A 23,299-nucleotide genomic window follows, 5' to 3' on the forward strand; every position below is an offset into this window, starting at 1 on the left:
TACATCACCATCACTTTTTCCTTATTCTGTGTCTCTGTTTTCTTCTGTAGTACATTATTTTGATAAGTGATTTTATAGTATGTTGTAAATCAGGAAGTGTGGTGCCACCAGAGTACTCTGTTTCAAGATTATTGTGGGTATATATTATCCTGCAATACCCATGTGAATGTTCCATTTGGTTGTGATCTTTCTGCCAAAAATGTCATTGGGAATTTGATGGACATCGCAAGATCAGTAGATCACTTAGAGTGTACTGACAGTTGGGTAATTTTAAGTATTCCAATGTAAGAACATGGATGTGTTTTCACTTCTTTCTATTCTTCACAATATTTTATAGTTTTCATTTCACTAGTTTTGACCTCTAGCATTATTATAAGTCTTAAGAAGTTTATTCTTTGTGAAAATAATATAACTGTAATTGTATTTTTGGGGGAATTGTTCTTTGTTGTGTATAAAGAATGAATTTTTTGTGTGTTGGGTTTGTAATCTCCAATTTTATAAAATTTGTGTGAGTTTGAATAAGTTTTTCAAAATGAGGAATCTTCAGGGGCACCTGGGTGACTCCACTGGTGGAGTTTCTGACTGTTGATTTGGCTCAGGTCATGATCCCAAGGTCATGGGATCAAGCCCTGCCTCAGACTTCACACCGCATGGAGCTTGCTTGAGAGTCTCGGCCTCCTTTTGCCCCTCTCCCTAGTTGCACAAACTCTCTTTCTCCAATAAAATAATTAAAAATAAAAAAAAAATAGGGATTCTTCAGAGAAAAAGAAGATAGTATCGTGACAGACTAGGAGTACCCTACCCTCATCACATCCCACACACACATCTAGATAACCACCAAGCCATCCTAAGTATCCCAAAAAGCAACCTTAAGACTGACAGAGGAACTACTCGGCTAATGAGAGAGAAGAGGCACATCGAAGATTGTAGAAAGTATAGAGATTTGGTTGGGGGAGCAACAGATTATAGTGCTGCTGAAAGCAGGAGCTGTGGTTGTGGAGTAAGGTAGGAGAGTGGAGCCCAAAGGAGAATGCACAAGAACATTTCCCTAGTGTGATTGTCTTGGAAAATGAGAAGACCTTCATTTTGTGTGTTCTTGCAAGCAGTGTGGCTTCAAGCCTCGAGTTTTCAAGATCAGCAAGTTTGGCTGAGAAAGATCCTAGAGGGCACTGCACTGCTCCTGAACAGAAGGTAGGCCCACAACCTGAGGGTAGACAGCATGGAAACAGCAATGTGAAGAGCACTTGGGGCACACATGAGTGAGATTATTTGATATCCTAGGGGGCCCTTCAATGAGGTGTATGATGGGAACAAATGAGCTGGCTGGTTCTATTTCCTTCCCATCCTCCTCAGCAGGAACACAGAGCACCCTGAGAGAAAGGGCACAGCGGGGACACTGGCTGTCTGCCTTGCTTACAACAAGCCCCAAGCCCCTATCCTCTGGTGGGACTGCCCTTCTCAGTCAAGCCTGACTCAATCCCAGCAAGGCTGTCCCCTCCCCAAGAGATTTGCTTAAGCTGTTTCCCACACCTCATGTGACCACAGAGTTCTGTAGGGCCTCAGTTCTGGTGGAGGTGATGTCAGGTCTCATCTCACAAGCAGCCCACAGCATAACTAGTTAAAATTCAATCCATTGAGGACAGGGTCCAAACCCTGGAAAGGAGAGCCTCGGCAGACCACTGGCCAGAACAATAGAGCAGGAGACATAACTGGATGTTTTAACATACAGAGGGTGCCAGAGACTTAGACAAAATGCCAAGATGGAAGATTTTATCCATAATGAAAGAACAAGTTATGGCCACAGCCAGAGTTCTAAGTGAAACCTTTGTCAGTAACATTCTCAATAGTAAACTGAAGGAACTACATTATGGATACTCACTGGACTTGTAAAAGACAACAGCAGTGAGGCTCTTAGCACAGAGGCAAGAGGCTCAACAAAGAATGAGAGATGCAGAATGCAATAAATGAGATGAGAAACACATTGATTCAATGAACAGCAGTTTGGGGGAATTAGAGCAGCAAATTAGTGACCTTGAAAACAAAATAATGGAAAATAGTGAAGCTTAAGGTGGAGAGTGAGACAGACAGACAAAGAGAGGAGACTTAGGCAACATGTAATAGACTTAGGAAATCAGGGGCTCCATCAAAAGTGAAAACATTTATATTACAGGGGTCACAGAAGAAGATGAGAAAGGGGGTTAGAGAAGTTATTTCAGGGAATAATATCAGAAAGCATCCCTAATCAGTTGAAGGAAACAGACCTGCAGACTCAGGAGGCACAGAACTCCACTGAAATCACCAAAAGGAGGCCAGCACCAAGACATCTTGGAATCAAGTTTGCAAACGATGACGAGAATGACAAAATCTTAAAAGCAGCAACGTGGAAGAAGTATTTCACCTACCATGAACAAACCATAAGGCCAGCTCAAGATTTCTCAACAGAAACTTGGCAAGCCTGATGGGGGGACAAGGTAGATTCAAAATGCTGAATGGGGAAAATATGAAGCTAGGAATACTGTATTCAGGAAGACTATCATCCAGACTAAAGGGGAGAAAAGCGATTTCTAGTCAAACAGAAACTAAACGAGTTTGTGACCACTGGAAAAGCCCTCCAAGACATGTTCAAGGATAGTCTTGAAATGCAGAGGAGTCAAAGAGGCTCAGACTCACAAAGTGTCAGATCAGGAGCCACTTGAAAACCAAGTGTCAGACAATTAACTGACTGAGCCAACCAAGCGTCCTCAATTTGGTCTCCTTTTATATATTTTTTCTTGCCTAATTGTTGTGAAGAGTCCCAGGACTGTGTGGAATGAAAGTGGGAGAGTGACTTCATTACCTTGTTTCTGATCCTATAGGAGGAGCTTTTGGTCTCCTCATTGATTATGTTAGATTTCAGCTTTTCACACATACTTGATCTTTATTAGGTTGAGTAAGTTTCCTTTGATTTCTCCTTTATTGAGTATCTTTAATCGTGAAATGGTGTCCAATATGCTCACTTCCTGTCCTGTATCAATTGAGATTATCCTCTCTTTGTGATCTTTAGTCTGTAATGTGTAGTCCCAACTCAGTAGTTTGCCATGTGGTGAAACACCCTTGAATTTCAGGAAGAATTCCCAGTTGATTGTGTTGTAAAATGGTAAAATGTGCTTTTGATTCAGTTTGTTTTTTGTTTATTTGTTTTGAGAGGGAGAAGGAGGAAGAGGAGAATGGGAGGGGCAGAGAGTGAGGAGGAAAGAGGATCCCAAGCAGGTTTCACAGTCTGCAATGAGCTGGACATGGGGCCTGAATATTCCCCACAGATAGTAATTCATATTCTTGTATACTTGTCGCATCTTCCTTTGGCTTTGATAACCTGTTAATGCTCATATGGTCAAGTGGTTTCATAATCTCCCTTCTCTTCCCTCCCTGGAAATGTTTGGGGAGATTTCTGGTACGTTGTCATGTGTGTCTATGAATGATCCTGTGAATTCATGTGGCACAGGACTTCCTTGTTGGGAGTTTATTAATTACAGTTTTAATCTACTTAGTAGTTGTAGATCTGTTGACTTTATTCTTTTTTTCTTTTTTTTTGAGTGTGAGAGAGTCAGTGAGTGGGGGAGCAGGCAGAGAGAGAGAGAGAGAGAGAGAGAGAGAGAGAGAGAGAATCTTAAGCAGGCTTCTTGCTTAGGGCAGAGCCTGATATGGGGGTCCATCACATGACCCTAAGATCATGACCTGAGTCAAAATCAAGAGTTGGACACTCAACCAATTAAGCCACTCAAGTTTCCCTTTCATCATGTTCTTTAATCCATGATGATGTCAGGTAGGTTATACCTTTTTTGAAATAGGTACTTTTATTTTTTTATTTTTTGGATACATATTTGTTAGCATGTTATTATCCTTTTTCCCAATTATAATTACTTTTATTTCTATGATATCACATGTACTGTGTCTTGTTTTACTTCTTCACTTCTGATTTTAGGTGAACTTCAATTTTTCATCCTTAGTTGATGGTGGTGTAGGTCTGTAAAATTTTTGGGTTATTTGTAAAAACAAACTCGTCCTGTTGTTTTATTCCTACTTTTTCTATATCGTATTTTCATCATTTCTGTTTGAGTTTTAAATTAAATGTCCTTCTAAATTTTGGCTCATAAACTACTTTCCTGATTCTTTGTGGCATAGGAATGTGATTTGTGCTACACCATTGAACAACTACAGAAGGATCTATTAGGCTATGTCTTCAGCACGTTGTGTGTAAATTTCTGTGTCAAGGAAGAATGTAGCCCGATGAATCCTTCTCAACCATCTTCCTGACATTCTCTGACTGATTTGAAGGTTGTATATTAGAAGTTGTCAGTACATTCATGTGAGAGTAGTAATTGGAATGATGTTCCTTTTTTTGTTATTTGCTATCTTTCAGCTATATCTTCACATGGCACCCAGAACCTCCTGCCAAAACCATGCATAGAAACCTCTTCACAAAATGTGTCACTGGGTACAGGGAAACATCATGCCTTTGAGAATTTACACTTAATGATAAACTGGGACAGTAGTAGAAAGAATGAAGTGCATCAGAAGTTTCATGAAGGACGTGGTCCAATTGAGAGGACTGCCCATAACAAGAACTTCACGGCCACAAGCAGTGAAGGACATAAAACATCTTGGAAAACCGCCCTTTTTACATCCACTATTTGTGCAAAGCAGTGTGCATCTGTAAGCAGAAGTTCCAATCAAACATGCAAACATACATATTTGTGCAACGAAAATTTGGAACATTTGGAAAGTTACCCCATCCACACTGAAAACAATGCTTTGAACCATTGTGAAAGTGGGATTGGATTGACCTTTCAGTCAAATAGTTCTAAAACTCAGAGATTCAAAAATGAAGATAAAAGTCCTAGGACGTCTCAATTTGGGAGGTACTTCACAGAGGAGGTGACCCTACAACATTACCAGTACATTTTCAATGGAGATACACTGGCTCAATACAGTGAATCTGAGACACAGTCTAACCAGGGATCCCATGTTATCAAATGTCTGAGGACTTCTCTGCAAGAAAACCATTTTGAACCTAATAAAGATGAGGAAGTCTTTTACCCAAACTCCAAATGTACCAATAGTAAGAGTACACAGAGGGGAGAAATTATTTCTAAATATGATGAATGTGGGAAAGCTCTGAAGCAGTCCTCCAGTATTGCTGATCATCAAAGGATTCGTGTGGGGGAGAACCCATACACAGGTAACAAATCTGGAAACATGTTTAGTCAATCATTAAGTCTAAATACCTGTAAGACAAGTGGTACTGGAGAGAAAAGGTACATTTGCAAGGAATGTGGCAAAACCTTTGACAGACACTCAACACTATCTCAACATCAGCAAACACATACTGCAAAGAAAATTGACAAATGTGAACAAGGTGGTCAAACCATTAAGGGTGGGTCATCACTTCACGCACACAGTCAAATCCATACTGCACAGAAACCTTACAAATGTCAAGAATGTGGCAAGGCCTTTAACCAGCAATCATCCCTTACTCAGCATCACAGAATCCACACTGGAGAGAAACCTCACAAATGTCAAGAATGTGGCAAGGTCTTTAGCCAGCAATCATCCCTTAGTCAACATCACAAAACGCATACTGGAGAGAAACCTCACAAATGTCAAGAATGTGGTAAGTCCTTTAAATGGCACTCATACCTTAATCAACATCACAGAATTCATACTGGAGAGAAACCTTACCAATGTCAAGAATGTGGCAAGGCCTTTAGCCAGCAATCATCCCTTACTCAGCATCACAGAATGCATACTGGAGAGAAACCTTACAAATGTCAAGAATGTGGCAAGGCCTTTAGCCGGCAGTCATCCCTGAGTAAGCATCATAGAGTGCATACTGGAGAGAAACCTTACCAATGTCAAGAATGTGGCAAGGTCTTTAGCCAGCAATCGTGCCTTAGACAGCATCACAGAATGCATACTGGAGAGAAACCTCACAAATGTCAAGAGTGTGGCAAGGCCTTTAGCCAGCAATCATCCCTTATTCAACATCATAGAATGCATACTGGACAGAAACCTTACCAATGTCAAGAATGTGGAAAAGCCTTTACCCGTTCCTCACTACTCACTCAACATCACAGAATTCATACCGGAGAGAAACCTCACAAATGTCAAGACTGTGGCAAGGCCTTTAGTGAATACTCAACCCTGACTCGGCATCACAGAATCCATACTGGGGAGAAACCTTACCAATGTCAAGAATGTGGCAAGTCCTTTATCCAAAACTCACACCTTAGTAAACATCACAGAACTCATACTGGAGAAAAACCTTACAAATGTCAAATGTGGCTAGGCCTTTAAGGTGTATTCACAGTTTACTTGACATGAGAGAATTCATGCCAGAGAGAAACCATACAAATGTCAAGAATGTGGCAAGACCTTGAGTGAATACTCAATCCTTACTCGACATCACAGAATTCATACCAGACAGAAATCTTACCAATGTAACAAATGCAGCAAAACCTTGTTTCCGGTTCTAGCCTTATTCTGCATCACAGAATCCATACTGGAGGGAAACCTTACCAATGTCAAGAATGTGGCAAGGCCTTTAGGTTGCAGTCACCCTTATTGACCATCACAGAATTCATACTGGAGAGAAAGCTTACCATATAAGGCATGTGGCAAGGCCTTTACCAAACACTCAAAACTTACTTGACATGACAAAATTCATACTTGAGAGATCCTTACCAATGCAACGAATGTGCAAAAGGTTTTAATCACCAATCACCCTTTATTCAATATCACACAAATCATCTTGGAGCAAACGTTTAAAACAGAGTTTAAGACTGTGAGAGAACTTCTTTTTATTTAAAAAATTTTTTTTCTTAGAATGAGTAGGAGGGAGCAGAGAGAGAGACACGCAGTATCAAAAGTAGGTTCCAGGCTTCGAGCTGTCGGCACAGATAGCTCGGAGCCTGAGGCAGTGTTCGAACCCACAAGTCACAATATCATGACCTGAGGTGAAGTTGGATGCTTCACCGACTGAGCTACCCAGGAGCCCCAAGACTGTGAGAGAACTTTTAAGGACTGCTCAATGGTACTCCACATCACAGAATCCACATTGAAGATTAACGATACACAAGTAAACTATGTGGCAAGAGTTAAACCAATGCTGATCCCTGATTTCTTGTTAGAGAATATGTTATAGAGATGATTTTACACATAGAAAGAATCTGGGAAGCCCTTTAATAGTGCTTAAGCCTCATTCCACACCACCAACTTCATACTTGAGAGAAACTTTATAATTGTAGAGAATGTGGTGAAACGTTTCACATGGCTCAAGCCTTACTCACCATCACATTGTTCATACATAGGAGGAACATTGCAAATGTGATGAATGTGGCAAACCCCTAGGTGGAAGTCCTAGCTTATTCAACATCATAGTTCCCATATCAGAGGAAATCTCTAAAATGTAAAGAGAATGACAAAGCTTTCATCTGGAATTCAATGTTTATTCAATATCTCCAAATGCATGTTGAGTTGAAACCATACAAACCTAATGCATGAGGAAAGCCCTTGTTCATAAATATGCCATTTGGAAAACAGCAGAGAGTACCAAAAGGAAAGTAAGTTGAAAGAAGTATTTAAAAATATATTTAAGTGAATATAACATGTCAACACGTGTCACAGGATTCACAGCAGAAAGCAATAAGTCAGTGTGTTCAGACATTACATCAAAATACTTATTAGAAGGAATAATACAAAGGTAAACATTTAGATAATGTGTATGCTATTATGCTTTAAATGATAAAAGGGATGGAGTTTTGCATAGGTATAATCTCAATATTTTTACATTAACCTTATTTAAGATTTGTGACTAGTAAACATTAATATACTTCTTATTCTCAAATCACTTCAGAAAATTCATTTACTCCTAGTGGGTGTTTGAATGTATGTGGCTGAGTGTCGCTACATCAGTGATATGAGTTCCCTTCTTTCTTAGGTGGGACTCATACATATGTAATTTAACATGGAAGGTGAAGGAGAAGAGTTGAATAAAATCTATATGGAGATACTTTCTGTGCCTCTAACCTTGTTGTAATTATCATGAAAGAGGTGTTCAGGACACCATTGTCAATTTATTTCAACTAAAAGTGTGTATTACAAATAACATGTTGTACTAATTAGTCTTTAAGGAAAAACAGGGTCAGTCCACTCAAAAATGTGAAGCAGCTTCATGATAGCAATAGCTACAAGTACAGAATATCGACTGATATGATTGAAAGGAAGAAGTCTTCACAGATATCAGAAAGAGTATACCAAAACCTTCCTAAAATGGCTAGGATTCTACATTCACATTTTTGAAGAGTCAACTCAGGCCTGGAATAAGTTCAGTAGGCAAAATGAAGCTGTACATAACTTAAAATAGACTGTCATGTCTTCTGAATCCTCATGGTAACCACTGAGCAAAACTGGTAATTGATACCCAAAAGATAAAGAGGAAAGAATCAGGGTTTACTATTCTTGAGACTCATCAGATCACAAAGGTAAAGAGAAAATGGATAAGGATGGGAGGAAGAATTCTAAAGTAGCAAGAATACCATGAAAAGAATGACAACAGAAACTCCTTGCCTGTATCAATACTTCCTTTAAATATAAAGGGATTAAATTCCCCAATCAAAAGATAGACATTGGCTGAATGGAAAGGAATCCAAGATTCAGTGCTATGCTGCCCTCATGAGACTCGCATCAGCTCTCAGAACACACTCAGCCTGAAAGGGCAGATATTCAAAACGATATTGCATACAATCAGAAACCAAAAGAAATGGGGTAGCTATGCTTCAGACAAAATAGTCTTGAGTGCAAGGACTATAATAAGACATGGCAAAGGTCAGTATTAAACAAAGGGGTCAGTTTGTGCAGGGTTTTCAGTTAATGTTTGGCATTTAGTTTTGTTTGGCAGAAGGCAATAAAGTTTGCTCCTGTTTTGGTTTTGGAGGACAATAATAGTATGGTTTTTTAACTCATGTACTGACCACATTGAAAAGAAACACCTTTTCCCATAAGTGTTGGTGGTGTTTGTGCAGATGCCTGAATTGTAGTTTGTGTAATGTTTCTGAACATCTGTATCTTATGACTCCTCGAAATGGCTACTTGATTTTCAAAAACCGATTGCTCTGTTTAGAGGGTTGCGGAAAAAAAAAAAAGAAGGCTAAATGACAAGTTGGAAAGGCTAATACTTCAAGATTTTGATGTGTGTGGGAAAATACTATTGCAATGAAATCTTAGTAATTTACTGCAAAAGCAGCCAATAGTTGATCGAAACCAACTTGTACAGGCTAATACATCTTTCCCAGAGTATTCACTTTTTGAACATTGTACTATTATACCTTGCAATTATTTTCACTCACATATTATTTAATTTTCATTGTTATCTGCTCTTTTAAGCCATCAAGCAAGTTATTTTTTGTTTCAGGCAGGGTACCATAATACCTCACAGTAAGATTTCTGATATTTCTGGGCAGTTGTTTGTGTACATTTGCAATGATGGGTTTTTTATGGATCACCGTGTCAATATAGTGGATTTATTTAAGTTGAGTTCTTTCTGAAATGTGCATCTTCCCATAAGGTAACCCTGCATTTAATTCACTTTGTTCACACTTTTTAGACTACCCTATATGTGACTAAAGTTTTTATACATTCTATGTCTATTTACTACATAGAAGACATTCACTCCTTGAATGTAGGAGAAAGGTAGCTATCCCATGTACTTAGGATTTGTTTGTGTTGCACTAAGCTGTAGGTTTGTATATGTGTGTAGCATTTGTATTGACAAAACATTTAGTTGTGTGTTGCTTTTTGTTCCATGAGTTACATAATACTCTTATTGTGCATTGAATTGTTGTGTTGATTTGGTCACATTTGAATACATATGCATCACTTTTAAAAATCATTTTCTTTTATAGAGATATAGTAAACGTTTATAGTTTTTTGAAATAAATATAAGCTGCTTTTGCTAAGAACAAAACTGAAAAAAATAAAGGAGTCAATTCCACCAAAGGAAAGAACTTGTATAAATATTTATCCTCCCCCCCCCATAAAAGCAGCTATGTATGTATAGCTTGTATTAAGATGTGCAGGACTTCAGCACTGCACTTTCAATAATGGATTGAGTATTCAGACACAACATCAATATAGAAACATAAGACTTCAAGGACATTCAGCAGACGGACTTACAACACTGCATCCAACAGCAGCAGAAAACACATTCTTCACACATGCACACGGAACATTCTCCAGTATAGATTATATGTTGGCACACAAAACAAGTCTTAATAAATTTATGAGTGAAATCCTATCAAGCATCTTTTCAACCACAATGGCATGAAACTAGAGGTCAGGTAACAGGACAAAACTAGAAAACTCACAAATGTGCAAAAACTAAGCAACATATCCCATTATTCATAATAACCAAGACATGAAAATAACTTGTGTCCATAGTCAGTTGTGTAGATAATATGCTGCATATATACAATATAGACTGGCTAAAATGAGCAATGCTGCAGTGGTCTCTTGTTCTAAGCACACTGAGGAATTACTGTCTCACAGTTCTGGAGGTTCTTAGAAATCTGAAGGGAGCTGTTGGCAGCTCAAGAATTGAGTCTTTGTTCTAACTCCTGGGGACTGCCAGCTGTCCCTGGCATGGCTTGGCTTGTCGATGTATCTCCATCATTGCCTTCATCATCACACCTTGTTCTGTGTGTGTCTTCATTTTTCTTTTCTTATAAGGATACCAGTCATTGGAGTAAAATTGACCCATATCTAGCATGACCTCATTTTAATGTAAAGACATCTGCCAAGAGCTTACTGTCAATAAGGGTACAATTACAGGTACTGAGGGTTAGCACTCAGGCATATTTATTTGACACACACTATGTAACCCACACTAAGGCTAAAGGGCACTAAGTTGTGAAATGTGACTGAGGGGTTAAGGTGCACTACTGGTTTTAGGTTGGGAGTGGAGTGTAGGCAGGGAGAGTAAGGCTGGGCTATATGTGTTGAGAGAATAAGAGGGTAAAAGAAGTCCTAGGAAGGAGGGGATAATGGATGACAAATTAATTGGCAAATGGAGTGAAGTGACAAGGTTGGGTAGAGAGCATAGAAACTTCTTGCCAATGAAGGATTAAAGAAGATAGGGATGGAAGGGAGATAGTTGCCTGTGACTGGAGTACTGGGAGTATTCAGTGCTCCAACCACAGAGAAAGAGTGGAAAGAAAAGATGCCTAGGAAACATCATGGGCACAGGGAGTTAGCATGGGTGGGTGGGGACCTTGAGAGCTGGGAGAACGGTGGTCATCAGGAGGCTAGAGGGCTCACGAGAAAGTCAGGAAATGTAGGGTTGGGGATAACAAGTGCAGGGTCATGAGGAAACTAAGGACTCCTGATAAATGTTGGCTGGCATACGAGAGCAGTGGACATAAAAGACACAAGAAGTGGGCTGACGTATTGGAATGGGGAAGGAAGAAAGAATGGAGAATGGAGTATTTAGGGGCAGTGGAAGGGGAGGAAATTCGGGATGAGGGCTCTGGGATCACGTGAAACGTGCTTGTTGGTATAGAGGTCTAAATACACCTGATGGCATAGGGCTCGCTGCTGTCATGCAGAGCCAGCTTCAGATCCCCTGCCACTCTCTCCTTTTACCTGTCCCTTGCTCATGCTTTCTCAAAAGCAAATGAACATGTTATTTTATTTTTTAAAAGAGAAAGAAATACATGTGTTGGGGGTCCTCAGTAAGTGGAGTGTCCAACATCGACACAGGTTTTGATCTAACGGTTCATGGGTTTGAACCCCACATCAGGCTTGGTGCTGTCATGCTGAACTCACTTTAGATCCTCTGTCCCTCTCACTTTCTTCCCCTCCTCTGCTCAAACTTTCTCAAAATTAAACAAACCTATACAAATTAAAAAAAAAAAGTGCACCTGCAGGACTGAGAAGAGCAATGAAGAAGACTAGAAGTGTCATTTGCAGGGAAAGAGTCAGGTTTCATGGATATCTAGAGGCACCAGGAGTGGAGACTGAGGTCACAATGTGGGACACAGAGAGAGGAGTGGAGATGGGGGAGATGACAATTGCAGGGTCCATTTGTACATCATGGATTCATTCTCATTAAATCTCTGATTTGCACTTGATTCACAATTGTGAGTGGTGTCTAAGTTCAGCCCACAAGGCAAAAAACTTACTTCTATAAAACACCCAGTAATCCTTTCAACTGAATAGACAATAAAGGACCACAGTTGAAACCTTGAGTAAACAGTGAGACTCAACACTTTTTCTCTTCTTCGGACATAACCATGCACAAGGTGTGCCCATGGAGATCATGTGGAAACCATGGTAACAAAATGGATTCTGCCAACAACCTGAATGGTCCTGGAAGTGACTGCGCTTGTAGATGTTCCCAAGTAGATCCAATGCCTCATGAACTTTTATTTTTTTTATTTTTTTTAATTTTTATTTTGTTAATAAATGAGATTTATTGCCAAGTTGGTTTCCATACAAAACCCAGTGCTCATCCCAAAGATGCCCTCTTCAATACCCATCACCCACCCTCCCCTCCCTCCCACCCCCCATCAACCCTCAGTTTTGAACCTTGATTTTAACACCAGAGTGCCCTCCACAGAAAGCTGAGCCAAGTCCACGGAATTTCAGACTTATTAACGACAGAATTATGTTTTTATAGTTCCTAAATGCATGCAATTGATTGTGGTAGTGGTTTTTAAATCAAGTAAAAATCTCCATTAATTACCTACATCAATAATAGATCGATCTTCAAACATAACAGTTTTAGGTTGAGGTGGCTCCTGCCTACTATGCAGTTTCACAGTGTATGTAAATTGCATTTGCAATCATATAACACAAAGACACTAAAATAGTTTGCACTTGGTTCAATGTTTACATAAGTATTGTCACATCGACTTAATCCAATGCTTTCCTTAACCATGCTACATGAAGGTGACATTTTCACACAGGTAGAGATGGATCTACTGCAACACAGAAACACCTCATATCCCAAGGTAATTGTAAGGAAAACCTCCATGTGGAAACATTCTTTTTTATACAACTGCATGGTTGAATGTATCTGTCTTCTGTTATCACACACATCTTGAAATGTGGATGTTTGGTTTGTATATATGAATTAATTGGGTGGTTCTGGGACATGGGATTGTTGTACCATAAGAACCATTCTTATAATGGGTGGACAACTGCTAAATCACACTGGCAAATGGATTAAAAAACAAACAAACAAACAAACAAACAAACAAGGTGCCCTAGTGTTTCAGTCAGATGAAAAACTCATTGGAATTTGGAGCCCAGCTCATATTCCCAGGGTTGTGGGATCCAGCCGTGAGTTGGGCCCCACTCTGAGCATGGTGCCTGTTAAGACTTTCTCTATCCTCTGCCGCTCTTCCCCTGCTTGCACTATCTCTCTCTCTCAAAAAAAAAACAAAAACAAAAACAAAAACAAAAAACGAAAAAAGAACAAAAAGAAAAGAAAACCAAAAAAACCACAATGACAGCAACAACAAAAAACATAAATCTGGTAGTATCCTACCAAATGTGTTTCCACTGTGAAGTAAATTAAATAGGGAAGCCATAACCTGAGGAGGCTCTAATGCCATGGCAGCTTCTGTAATGAAACCACAACTTAATTCTCAGTCATTGCACTTGAATGGAAAAAAAAATATATAAGCAAATAACTGCAGTCAATTAAGACTCCCAAAAAGAAGGGAAATGCTTAAGATATATCCAATCAACCACTGCCCTTGCTTTGTCTCCACATGGTCTCTGTAAAAACCTTACTACCATTTCCTACAGATGGAACATGTCTATCTATTCGCATACAAATAAGAAAGAGAAATTAAATGGTCAAATTAAGTCTTGAAAATTGGAATGTACATCAGTTCATCTTTTAACCCTACACACTACCCCTTTTCATTTTGATTGCTTTCCCCACATGGCTTGAACACCTTGCCCCCTTGCCTCTTGGGCAGAAGACTCAGCATGACACCTTTCCCAGCCTCTCACCATCCTCTTTGCACATGCACCTAGGACACCAGTGTGACTCTGCCCTCCCTTGCCCAGATTTCACCCTTGGGTACCTCCTGCACAGACAGAGTTTCCCCAACAAATGATGCATACGCTCACAGAGGATGGGTGGCACCAATAGATCCTCCAGGGCCAAAACCTGCATTCATGTGCTCCTTTTCCCACCATCCCAGGTCTCCAGGCACTAGCCTTGAATCCCATCTCAACAAGCCCACACACCTGAGTTCACATTTTTGATAAACTGACACCAGAGTCTATGTCCAGACCAGTCCTCCCTCTGAACAATGTTGTAACCACATCCAGATTTTTTCTTCTTCTTCATTTTAATGTTTATTTATTTTTGAGAGAGACAAAGACAGAGTGCACGTGGGTTAGGGGTAGAGAGACAAGGAGACACAGAATCTGAATCAGGCTCCAGACTCTGAGCTGTCAGCACAGAGCCCCAAGCAGCGCCCAAAGCACAAACTGCTAAATCATGACTTGAGTCAAAGACGGATACTCAACTGACTGAGTCACCCAGACCCCCTTATCATACCAAGAGTTTTTGATGCTCTCTCCCAATTCTGTCTTTACTGTTGCCAAAACTTCCCACATGTGCACAGAGAGAATGCAGGTGAAGCCCTCCAGGACCCGGATGAGGCCCTTCCCGCAATGCACAGGACCACAGAGAAGGATGGGGAGTGGGATCTGGTTACCCAGGACCACACTGTGTAGTAGAAACTCATAAGCCAACCATCAGTCCCACCTCTCCAGTGGAATTTTTCACATCCCCAGTTGCCGGTTTCATACTTCAGGCTTAATGTTGTGGGTACACAGCTCAGCTGCCCCAGAATATGAATTGGGAATAGTACCTCTGCCTACATGGGGCTTGCAGACCCTAACAGAGACTTCTCCCTTCAGATTCTGTCAAAAATTATCTCTTACACCACAAAATTGTTCTCCACAGCTCCACTGCTAGTCTCTGATCCTCCCTTTTGAGAACAGAGTTCCTGACTTTTCTACCTGCTGGGTGGCCCAAGTTGGCATTCATACTTTCCTGACATTCAGACTCACATAGAGGAGAGAAAGGACTTACAGTTTGGGGAATCAGTTTCACCTTTCTGGTTCAAACTGTGCTTCCAAGGTAATATGTTGCATCTTGTCTTCTGGTTCTGGGATGTCCATTGACAGTCACACATTCAAATCGACCAAATACACAAATGCAAATGATTGACCCATCAAATTTTCCTCAGAGCCTCTATTGCAGCCTTCTTTACTATCTCCCACTCTGCTGTTTATGCTTGTGCCCTCACCTCCAATATTATTCTTAATATTATTTTTAAGATAATGCAAAAGAAGGGAAACAAACTCTACTCCCAGGAAGGCTCACCCAGCAACCAAACCCTCCTCGATAAATGAACATACCATACTCATTTCCCAGGGTTTTAGAAGGAAGAACTCACATAAAATAAGATTACCAACCCAAGGTAAAAAAAATTACCTTAAATTCAAAAACCTGTTTGCTTCTCAAAGAGAATATAAACTCACCCACAAATAGGTAAAGACAAGAATACCATATGACAGCCTACCCAGGATGAAAGAACCTTTGACAAATTACCATGAAAAGAAACAAACAGGGTATGTCATATACCAAAAATGTACATTTAATATTGACACAACAAATACACATATAATGTTATTGACAATTGACATATGACTGATTCCTATTTGGATTAAAACTGATACAGTCTTCTGGGTGCCTGGGGGACTCAGTTGGTTAAGGATCCCAAGTCAGCTCAGGTCATGATCTTAGAGTGTGTGCGTTTCAGATCCACACCTGCATGCGTGCTGAGAGCTCAGAGTCTGGATCCTGCTTTGGATTCTGCGTCTCCCTCTCTCTCTCAAAAGTAAATAAACAACAACAAAAAAACTCCCTACAGTTTCTTCAAAAGCACTCAGTTGAAAATTGTTATCCAAAAGCATAAAAAATAGTTGAAATCTAAAAATACAATTAATTAGTGTAGTGGCTACTATCATTAAAAAGGAAGGTTTATAGAGAGCATTTGACAAAATATAGCATCCTTTCTTGATAAAAACCTTCAAGAAAGTAGGGATAAAAGGAACATACTTCAACAATCAGGCCATATATGAAAGACCCACAGATAACATCATCCTTACTGCGGAAAATCTGAGAGCTCTCCCCCTAAGGTCAGGAACACAACAGGGATGTCCACTCTCACCACTTGTTCAACATAGTACTGGAAGTCCTAGTCTCAGAAATCAGACCACAAAGAGAAATACAAGCCATCCAAATTGGCATGAAAGAAGTGCAACTATCACTCTTCACAGAAGACATGATATTCTATGTAGAAACCCCCAAGACTCCACCAAAAAACTGCTAGAACAGATACATGAATTCATCAAAGTTGTAAGATATAAAGTCAAAACACAGAAATCATTTGCATGACTATACACCAGTAATGAAGCAGCAGAAGAAGAAACTAAGAAATCACACAGACCAATTGATGCATAAGATGGGGAGGGTTTGAGAGGGAGAGAGAGAATCCTAAGCAGGCTCTGTGGTCCCAGTGCCGAGCCCAACGGGGGCTCAAATGCATGAAACTGTGAGATCACGACCAGAAATGAAACCAAGACTCAGACTCTTAACTGACTGAGCCACCCAGGTGCGCCACAAAAGGTTAGCTTAAAATGACAGAGCCTATCAAAAAGTTACCTTTGAGAAGACTATGAAGGAAAATGTGAAATGTCTCTTGACTATGGTGCTTTCATTTTGGAGTGAGAGAAATAAAGCATCTGGCTGGAAGGACTCCCTTGGTAAAGAACTTTTTTAATTACTTGGTTGTTGTTTCATCATCAACTCATTTTCCTGAGGACTAGTCCTCTTCTGTTTATAGCAGGTTTAAGAATCTGAGATGTTTTCTCGTTCTGGTTCTCTCTGTGTGATGTTTCAGTTTCTTCTTGGCTAGCAATGGGGAAGTGTTGCTGATCTAGCTCTCCTTGTGCAGCCCGTGAGGCTGCATATTACACAATTGACTGGTGTTCAATTAAGACCCTACTAAAAGAAAGATGATTTTCCTCTGTAATAGTCCATGGCCACAATACACTTTACAATCAGGAAAAGCAAAGATGCAGGTCTGTGGCAGAAATGACTTTTCCTCCTAGAAACTTAACATTCTTCACAGTGTTTCCAACATAAATGCTTGATGCATTCTGTAGATAAGATTCTGACTGAATCCAAAGACAAAGGGCATTAGCTCCATCATTAGACGGGGGCAGAGTCAACACTACCCAATAGCCATCCCACAAGGATTCCCATTCACAACACAAAAAATTTAGTTGCACTCTCGCAGGAAGAAGAGACGAAAGAGCCCTTTAACGTACATAACGCTGTGAATTTAGGCTGGCTAAGTCCAGAAAAAACCAAGACACAAAATACAATCAACCGACTCCAGAATGGTATCTGAGGGAACAAGATCATTCACAGGTGAAAATCCTTAAGTAGTGCCGAACATCTAATTCCACTAGGATTCAAAATAAACCATCACAATGGGGAAAAAGGATGGAGAACCACCTTCCAACAATCTGGTGGGACTCGTGTTTAACACACACGGAGGACATGTTTGCAAAAACCTAAATAAATAGAAAAGGATCCTAAGGATGATTTCAATGCTCAAGTGGCCTAAGTGAGGTCCCTTGAAATACTTAATCTGTGTACTCATGCAACCCATCTTCAGAGAGCCATCTAATCAGCTAGACAAATGGAGCTGGATACATATTTTGAGTGCTCCTTAGAAACTTTTAAGGAAAACACTGACAAGATAGTATCCACACAGGTATTAAATAAGGAATCTGCTGAAATAGTGACAAAAACTTTCTTCAAAAATATCAACCCCTGTGGAAGTACTTTCTACTGCACCAGCCTCTTTTTATACGTGAAATGGAATGACAGGAAATGAGGCATTAAAGTCAAACCCTCTGTCAGAGAACAAGAATTCTTGTCTCCTCAAAGGTCCTTCTAGCTGGATGGGAAATCAAATTGACATGACACAGATTAACAGGTGAAAAAAATCCAATTTAATACACATATGTACAGGAAATCCACACAAACATGGAAATTCCAAAGACTGTCCAGCAACATCAGGTCCAAATATCATGGTGAACTAAGGAAAAAGGGGTAGGGGCCTGAGGCTTCAGAGGAAAGCAATGCACTTCACAGGGCGATCAGAAGAGCACATACTTGGTAATTAGATGTTTGTTCTACCTTATAGATGGGTCACTGAGATAACTTTGGCTCTGTTAATAACTCTTTTTCTGGGAAGACTCCCCAATTTAGACTCTTCTGCTTGGTTAAGGGGGAAAAGCTTCTTCTGAACCAGCAGGTTCTCAAGTACCTTCATGTCAAAGTATCTGCATGACAAAGTGGCCATTCTGGGGGTGAGGGGACTGGAAAGGCTGTCCTAAACCACTTCCATTCCCCCATATGAAACTTCCCTGGAAGCCGCACATATTAAAAGTTGACCTACATTGTTTCATGTCATTGATCCAGCATTTTAGTTCTGACGGTAGATCTGTTTAGTCAAACTCGTTTTAGGAGGCCTTGATGCAGGTGCCTTTTCAAAGTTAGCCCTGTGGTTCATGTAATGTTATTCAATGAGGCATTTCTATGAAAACCAAAGAAGACAACTATGTTTCATGATGACATCAACTCTTAAGCCAGTTTCTGACTTCTCAGGGTAGCCAGAGGCACAGACGTCTAGATGTCAGACTTGAATCATCTTCAGATACAGTGAGGGCAAGTAGGAGCAGCCCGAAGGATCTTCCTGGTTTGTAGTTCGAATGCCTCTGGTAATCTTTTCAGTGGCCCATACAGCCACAGCACAAAGATTCTCTATACATGAGCTATTATGACGATTTCTTTCCATCAAGTACTTATATGAAGTTTCCAGAGCTTCAGGACAGAAGGCAGTTTTGTCCTCAAATGATTCCAAGACAGAAAGGTAGGAGAAAAATCAAAATGTTACTTTAGGGGGGTGGTGGGTGCATGGGTGGCCGAGTCCACTAAGCGCCGAATTTTGATTTTGACTTGGGTCATCACTGCACAGTTGCAGGGATTGAGCCAGCTTTGGGCTTTGCCCTGACTGACAGCAGGGAGACTGCTTGGAATTCTCCCTCTTGCTCTCTCTCTGCCCCTCCCTCACTTGTGCACCCTAACTCTCTCTCTCTCTGTCTAATTCAACACAGATTTAATAAAACGTTCTTCTCAGTATTTGTAGCCAGGCATTGGAGGACACAAGAAGAAATCAGGATCTGGTACAATTTATGATGAATACTATTAAAGTCTAAATCTACAAAGATGTGTTATTGAAACATTTTTGTCTATAATCATCCTCAGTGTACCAAGTAGAGCCAAGTTAACAGTAATTGGATTGCAAACTCAGTGTATTTGGAGAAAAAAACTTGACCTTCTTATTTATATAAGTGCAGCTACAATAGAGGTTTGACCGATAGATTCTTTAAAACCAGCTTTCCTTGAATTTTTCATAGGAAGTCACTACATTAAACTTTCAATAGCCTCTCAAGGGCAGAAACGAAGCCAAATACTTGCCATCAGGTTTTGCCTGCAACACTTATAGATTTGGGTGACTTCTCTATTCTTGAGGTCTCCAAAACATCCCAAGACTATTGAGCCTATTAGGGAATAAAGTTCGTGATTCACCTGGGAAGGCTTCCAGGGATTCTGTAAGCAAGGAATCATGCTCATACCTCCAAGGGGGCCTTATTGGGTCCATTAAGTTCATCAGAGATCCTTATAGCCGTCTCCTCATTTCTGAATCGATTTCGGACTTTCTCAGCTATGATATTCTAGTCAAAGTCTTGGTTACCTAACAGTGTTTCCAACTGTGTCTTGTCATACGGAGGAAAGATTCTTATTGAAATTACGCAAACACATGTATTGGAATAAACATATAAGAATAGGCACCGAGAGTTTCTGAGATCTGGAAGAACCAGGTAGGGAGAAAAGATTAATGTTTCCATTTGTTTACCAAGTTATATTCTGTGCACTTGCTGCAGTCAGTTAACCTACAAGGAAAAGGTTCCTCAATCAGTAAATACCAAAACACTTCCCAGAGGTTTTTCTTTAACTTCCAGGTAGTTAACATACAGTGTAACATTAGCTTCATGTGGACTATATACTGACTCAACAATTCCATAGAACACCCAGGTCTCAACTCACAAGGGACCTCATTATTCCCCATCACTTATTTAACCCATCTGCCTACCCATCTCCACTCTGGTAACCATCAGTTTCCTGTCTATAGTTAAGTGTCTTTTTCTTGGTCTGCCTCTCCCTTTTGTTATTTTTCTTTCCCATTGCTCACTTGTTTTGTTTCTAGATTTCCACATGTGAGTGAAATCATATAGGATTTGTCTTTCTCTGACTCTTTTCACTTAGCATAACACTCTGTAACACTACCCATTCATACAAAAGGCAAGATTTCAGGGGTGCCTGGGTGGCTCAGTTGGTTGAGCTTCAGACTTCAGCTCGGGTCATGGTTTTGCACTTCATGAGTTCAAGCCCCGTGTTGGGCTCTGTGCTAGCAAACAGCTCAGAGCCTGGAACTTGCTTCAGATTCTGTCTCTCTCTCTCTCTCTCTCTCTCCCCCTCCCCTACTCATGCTCTCTCTCAAAAATAAACAAATGTTAAAAAATGGCAAGGTTTCATACCTTTTTATGCCTACTAACATTCACATACACACTAAACATTTATTCATTTAGTCAGTGAACAGTTGTGCTAGACTGTTGGAATCAGAAAAGCTCACTGCCTGTCACTGTTGAAGTGCTGCTCCAACAAATCTGGGCCATGGACAGAGCAAGAGTACAGGCCTATACTCATCATGGGACTGATTGACGACAGGAAGGTCCCTCACAACAATGAATTGTCTTTCTTGAAAGGTCACCCATCTACACTGGATCTCACTTTTATTGGAGTTATATCCTGGGATATTAGTGCTTGAACAACCACAGCACACGTCCCGCTGATCCCATTACAGCATCTAGAAATCTTCTTCATCTCCAAATCTACTGTGCCATGTGACATTTTAAAGTTATGCCCAAAACGTTTGCATCATCTAATACCCCTCCTCCATCCACTGCCTCTGATCTAGGCCTAGGCAAACCAGTAATCATTGTCATCTGACAGCTTCTGGGCCTCAGTAAGACAAAGGAATTCAGAGCAATCATGGAGATAAAGGAGGACACCCCCAATCTTCAGAAATCTACCACTTTTGCCAATTCCTTATCTCCATGACACTTATTCATCCAATGACACCAGCAAGAGCTGCCTGGGACCCTGGGTGACTAAAGGGAACCACCTGCAGGTACTTCCCTGCGTTGGAAAGAGTCCTTCACAGTTTCTTTTCATAGGTCTTATCATTCTCTCTGAGGACGATAGCTTCATCATGTTTTACTATTCCCATCCCACATTCCAGCGCTACAGGTCTGAATACCTACAGCCTTACATCTCTCTCATCTCAACTAAGCAGCTAGTGAGGACACTTTCACCACAACACAGGCACAGAAGAATGTTTGTGATGTCTACAAATCTGGCACCAAAAATGAACAAACATAGCACCGGAGATATGGAGACAACTGGAAAATAAAACAAGTAGAAATTATTTTTCTATATGCATTCTCAGTTGTGCAACCTGAGACAGGTGTTTCCTCCACACGCAGAATCCACTGTGCTAATTCTTTACCTTGTATATTTTCTATGTCTCATCTGGGGCTACATTATCACTACTATTGGAATTTGTTTCTCCTACTTATGGGGTATCTATTGCACACCCAGTACTAGCATATGTCCATGTTTGCTTCATATGCACGTCAAAACAACACCCCCCCCCCCCATGACTGGGGGCACATAGCTGTCTTAGCTGTCACGGAGGCATGCTTTAGACCCCCTCCCTAAGCCCAGATTTCACCATTCAGACTAAAACAGGTTTAAGCAACCTCTGTGCCTTCTGTAGGGGACACAGAGGGGAAAGCACTGGAAGAAATTAGACCTGGTTGCTCACAAAGGCAGATTAAAAACATCTTATCAAAAGTTACATTATCTAGTGAGTCTGTAGGGTGTTGTCTAAGGAATGTACTAGTGAGAGGGGCTGGTGTCAGTCAAGGCCCTGTAAAACTCCTGGCTAGGGGCACTTGGCTGGCTCAGTAGGTTAAGTATGGCTCTTGATCCCATAGTTAATGGGTCTGAAGGCTGTGTCTGGCTGTGGGCTGACAGCACCGCCTGCTTGGGATTCCCTCCCTACTACATTGCCCCTCCCATGCTTATGCTCTCTGTCTTTCAGATTAAATAAATAAACTTAAAAAGATTGTACTGGCTGTGCAAAATGAATGCCAAATAGGGTTTCATGGAGTACCTTAAGTAAAACATCAAAAGTAACCCTGTAGAATCTATGATATATCCATAATAATATCACAGTATTCACAAAGAGGAGAAAATGGTATAATGGATAAACGAGGGGAAAAATAATGACATATTATGTAAATCCTAAGGCCACGGAGAAAACGGATTACTGGGTATGTTATGCCTTTGTGTTAGGAAATGAGTTATAGATTCCATCAGGTACCTACAACCTTAAATACAAGAGGATGGGCTAACATTGCTGGGGGGATCACAATTCATTCACTACACATCCATGTTAACACATTAAAAACCATTATGTTTTATTAATTAAAATATATTAAGTTCACACAGACCAATTTATGCATTTCAAATCCACTCGACTCAATAAATCGTTGTTCAAAATATAGAATACAAGTGCTAAAAAAACCATTCATTTGTTGACGTAATGACATGGAAATAGTGATTTCCATAAGTGTCAGGCCGGAGACAAGTGTTGAGAGATGTGGATATACAATTTATGCCATTTGGGGGAAGAGTTAGCTAGGCTCTGGCTGCCATCTGTGAAGATGTCTTCATTGCAGCCACATCAACTCATGTGCTCTGACTATTGCTGTTATAAAGATCTATCAGTTCACTGGACTGCCACCTCTTTTGCCTTTAAGACCTTATCGTAAAACATTTTCTTTATAATATTCAGGAAGTTTTTAGAGTTAATAAATGGACAATGGTGTTCTCAACACCTGTCTCAGGACAACTTACATCAATGGTATAACCACAAACAGCATCTCCATTTAGATTTGTTTCAGATGT

The 23,299-nt window shown here is 40.3% G+C and overlaps 1 protein-coding gene across 4 annotated transcripts in view; it reads left to right on the forward strand.

Moving 5' to 3' along the window:
* The window catches only part of LOC122494752 (zinc finger protein 345-like), a 232,203-nt gene that overhangs the window by 140,248 nt on the left and 68,656 nt on the right, over positions 1–23,299 (forward strand). For 2 of the 4 annotated variants that reach the window (XM_043600169.1, XM_043600168.1), the window contains exon 3: positions 4,400–10,032. The exons of the other annotated variants lie outside the window; for them this stretch is intronic. In XM_043600169.1, the coding sequence (XP_043456104.1) occupies positions 4,400–6,333 (1,934 nt within the window). In that variant the 3' untranslated portion in view covers positions 6,334–10,032. Of the gene's footprint in view, positions 1–4,399; positions 10,033–23,299 lie in introns of those variants that run through there. 4 annotated transcript variants of the gene reach the window in all.

The sequence above is a fragment of the Prionailurus bengalensis genome, chromosome E2, assembly GCF_016509475.1.
Source record: "Prionailurus bengalensis isolate Pbe53 chromosome E2, Fcat_Pben_1.1_paternal_pri, whole genome shotgun sequence".
Taxonomy (NCBI): Eukaryota; Metazoa; Chordata; class Mammalia; order Carnivora; family Felidae; genus Prionailurus; species Prionailurus bengalensis.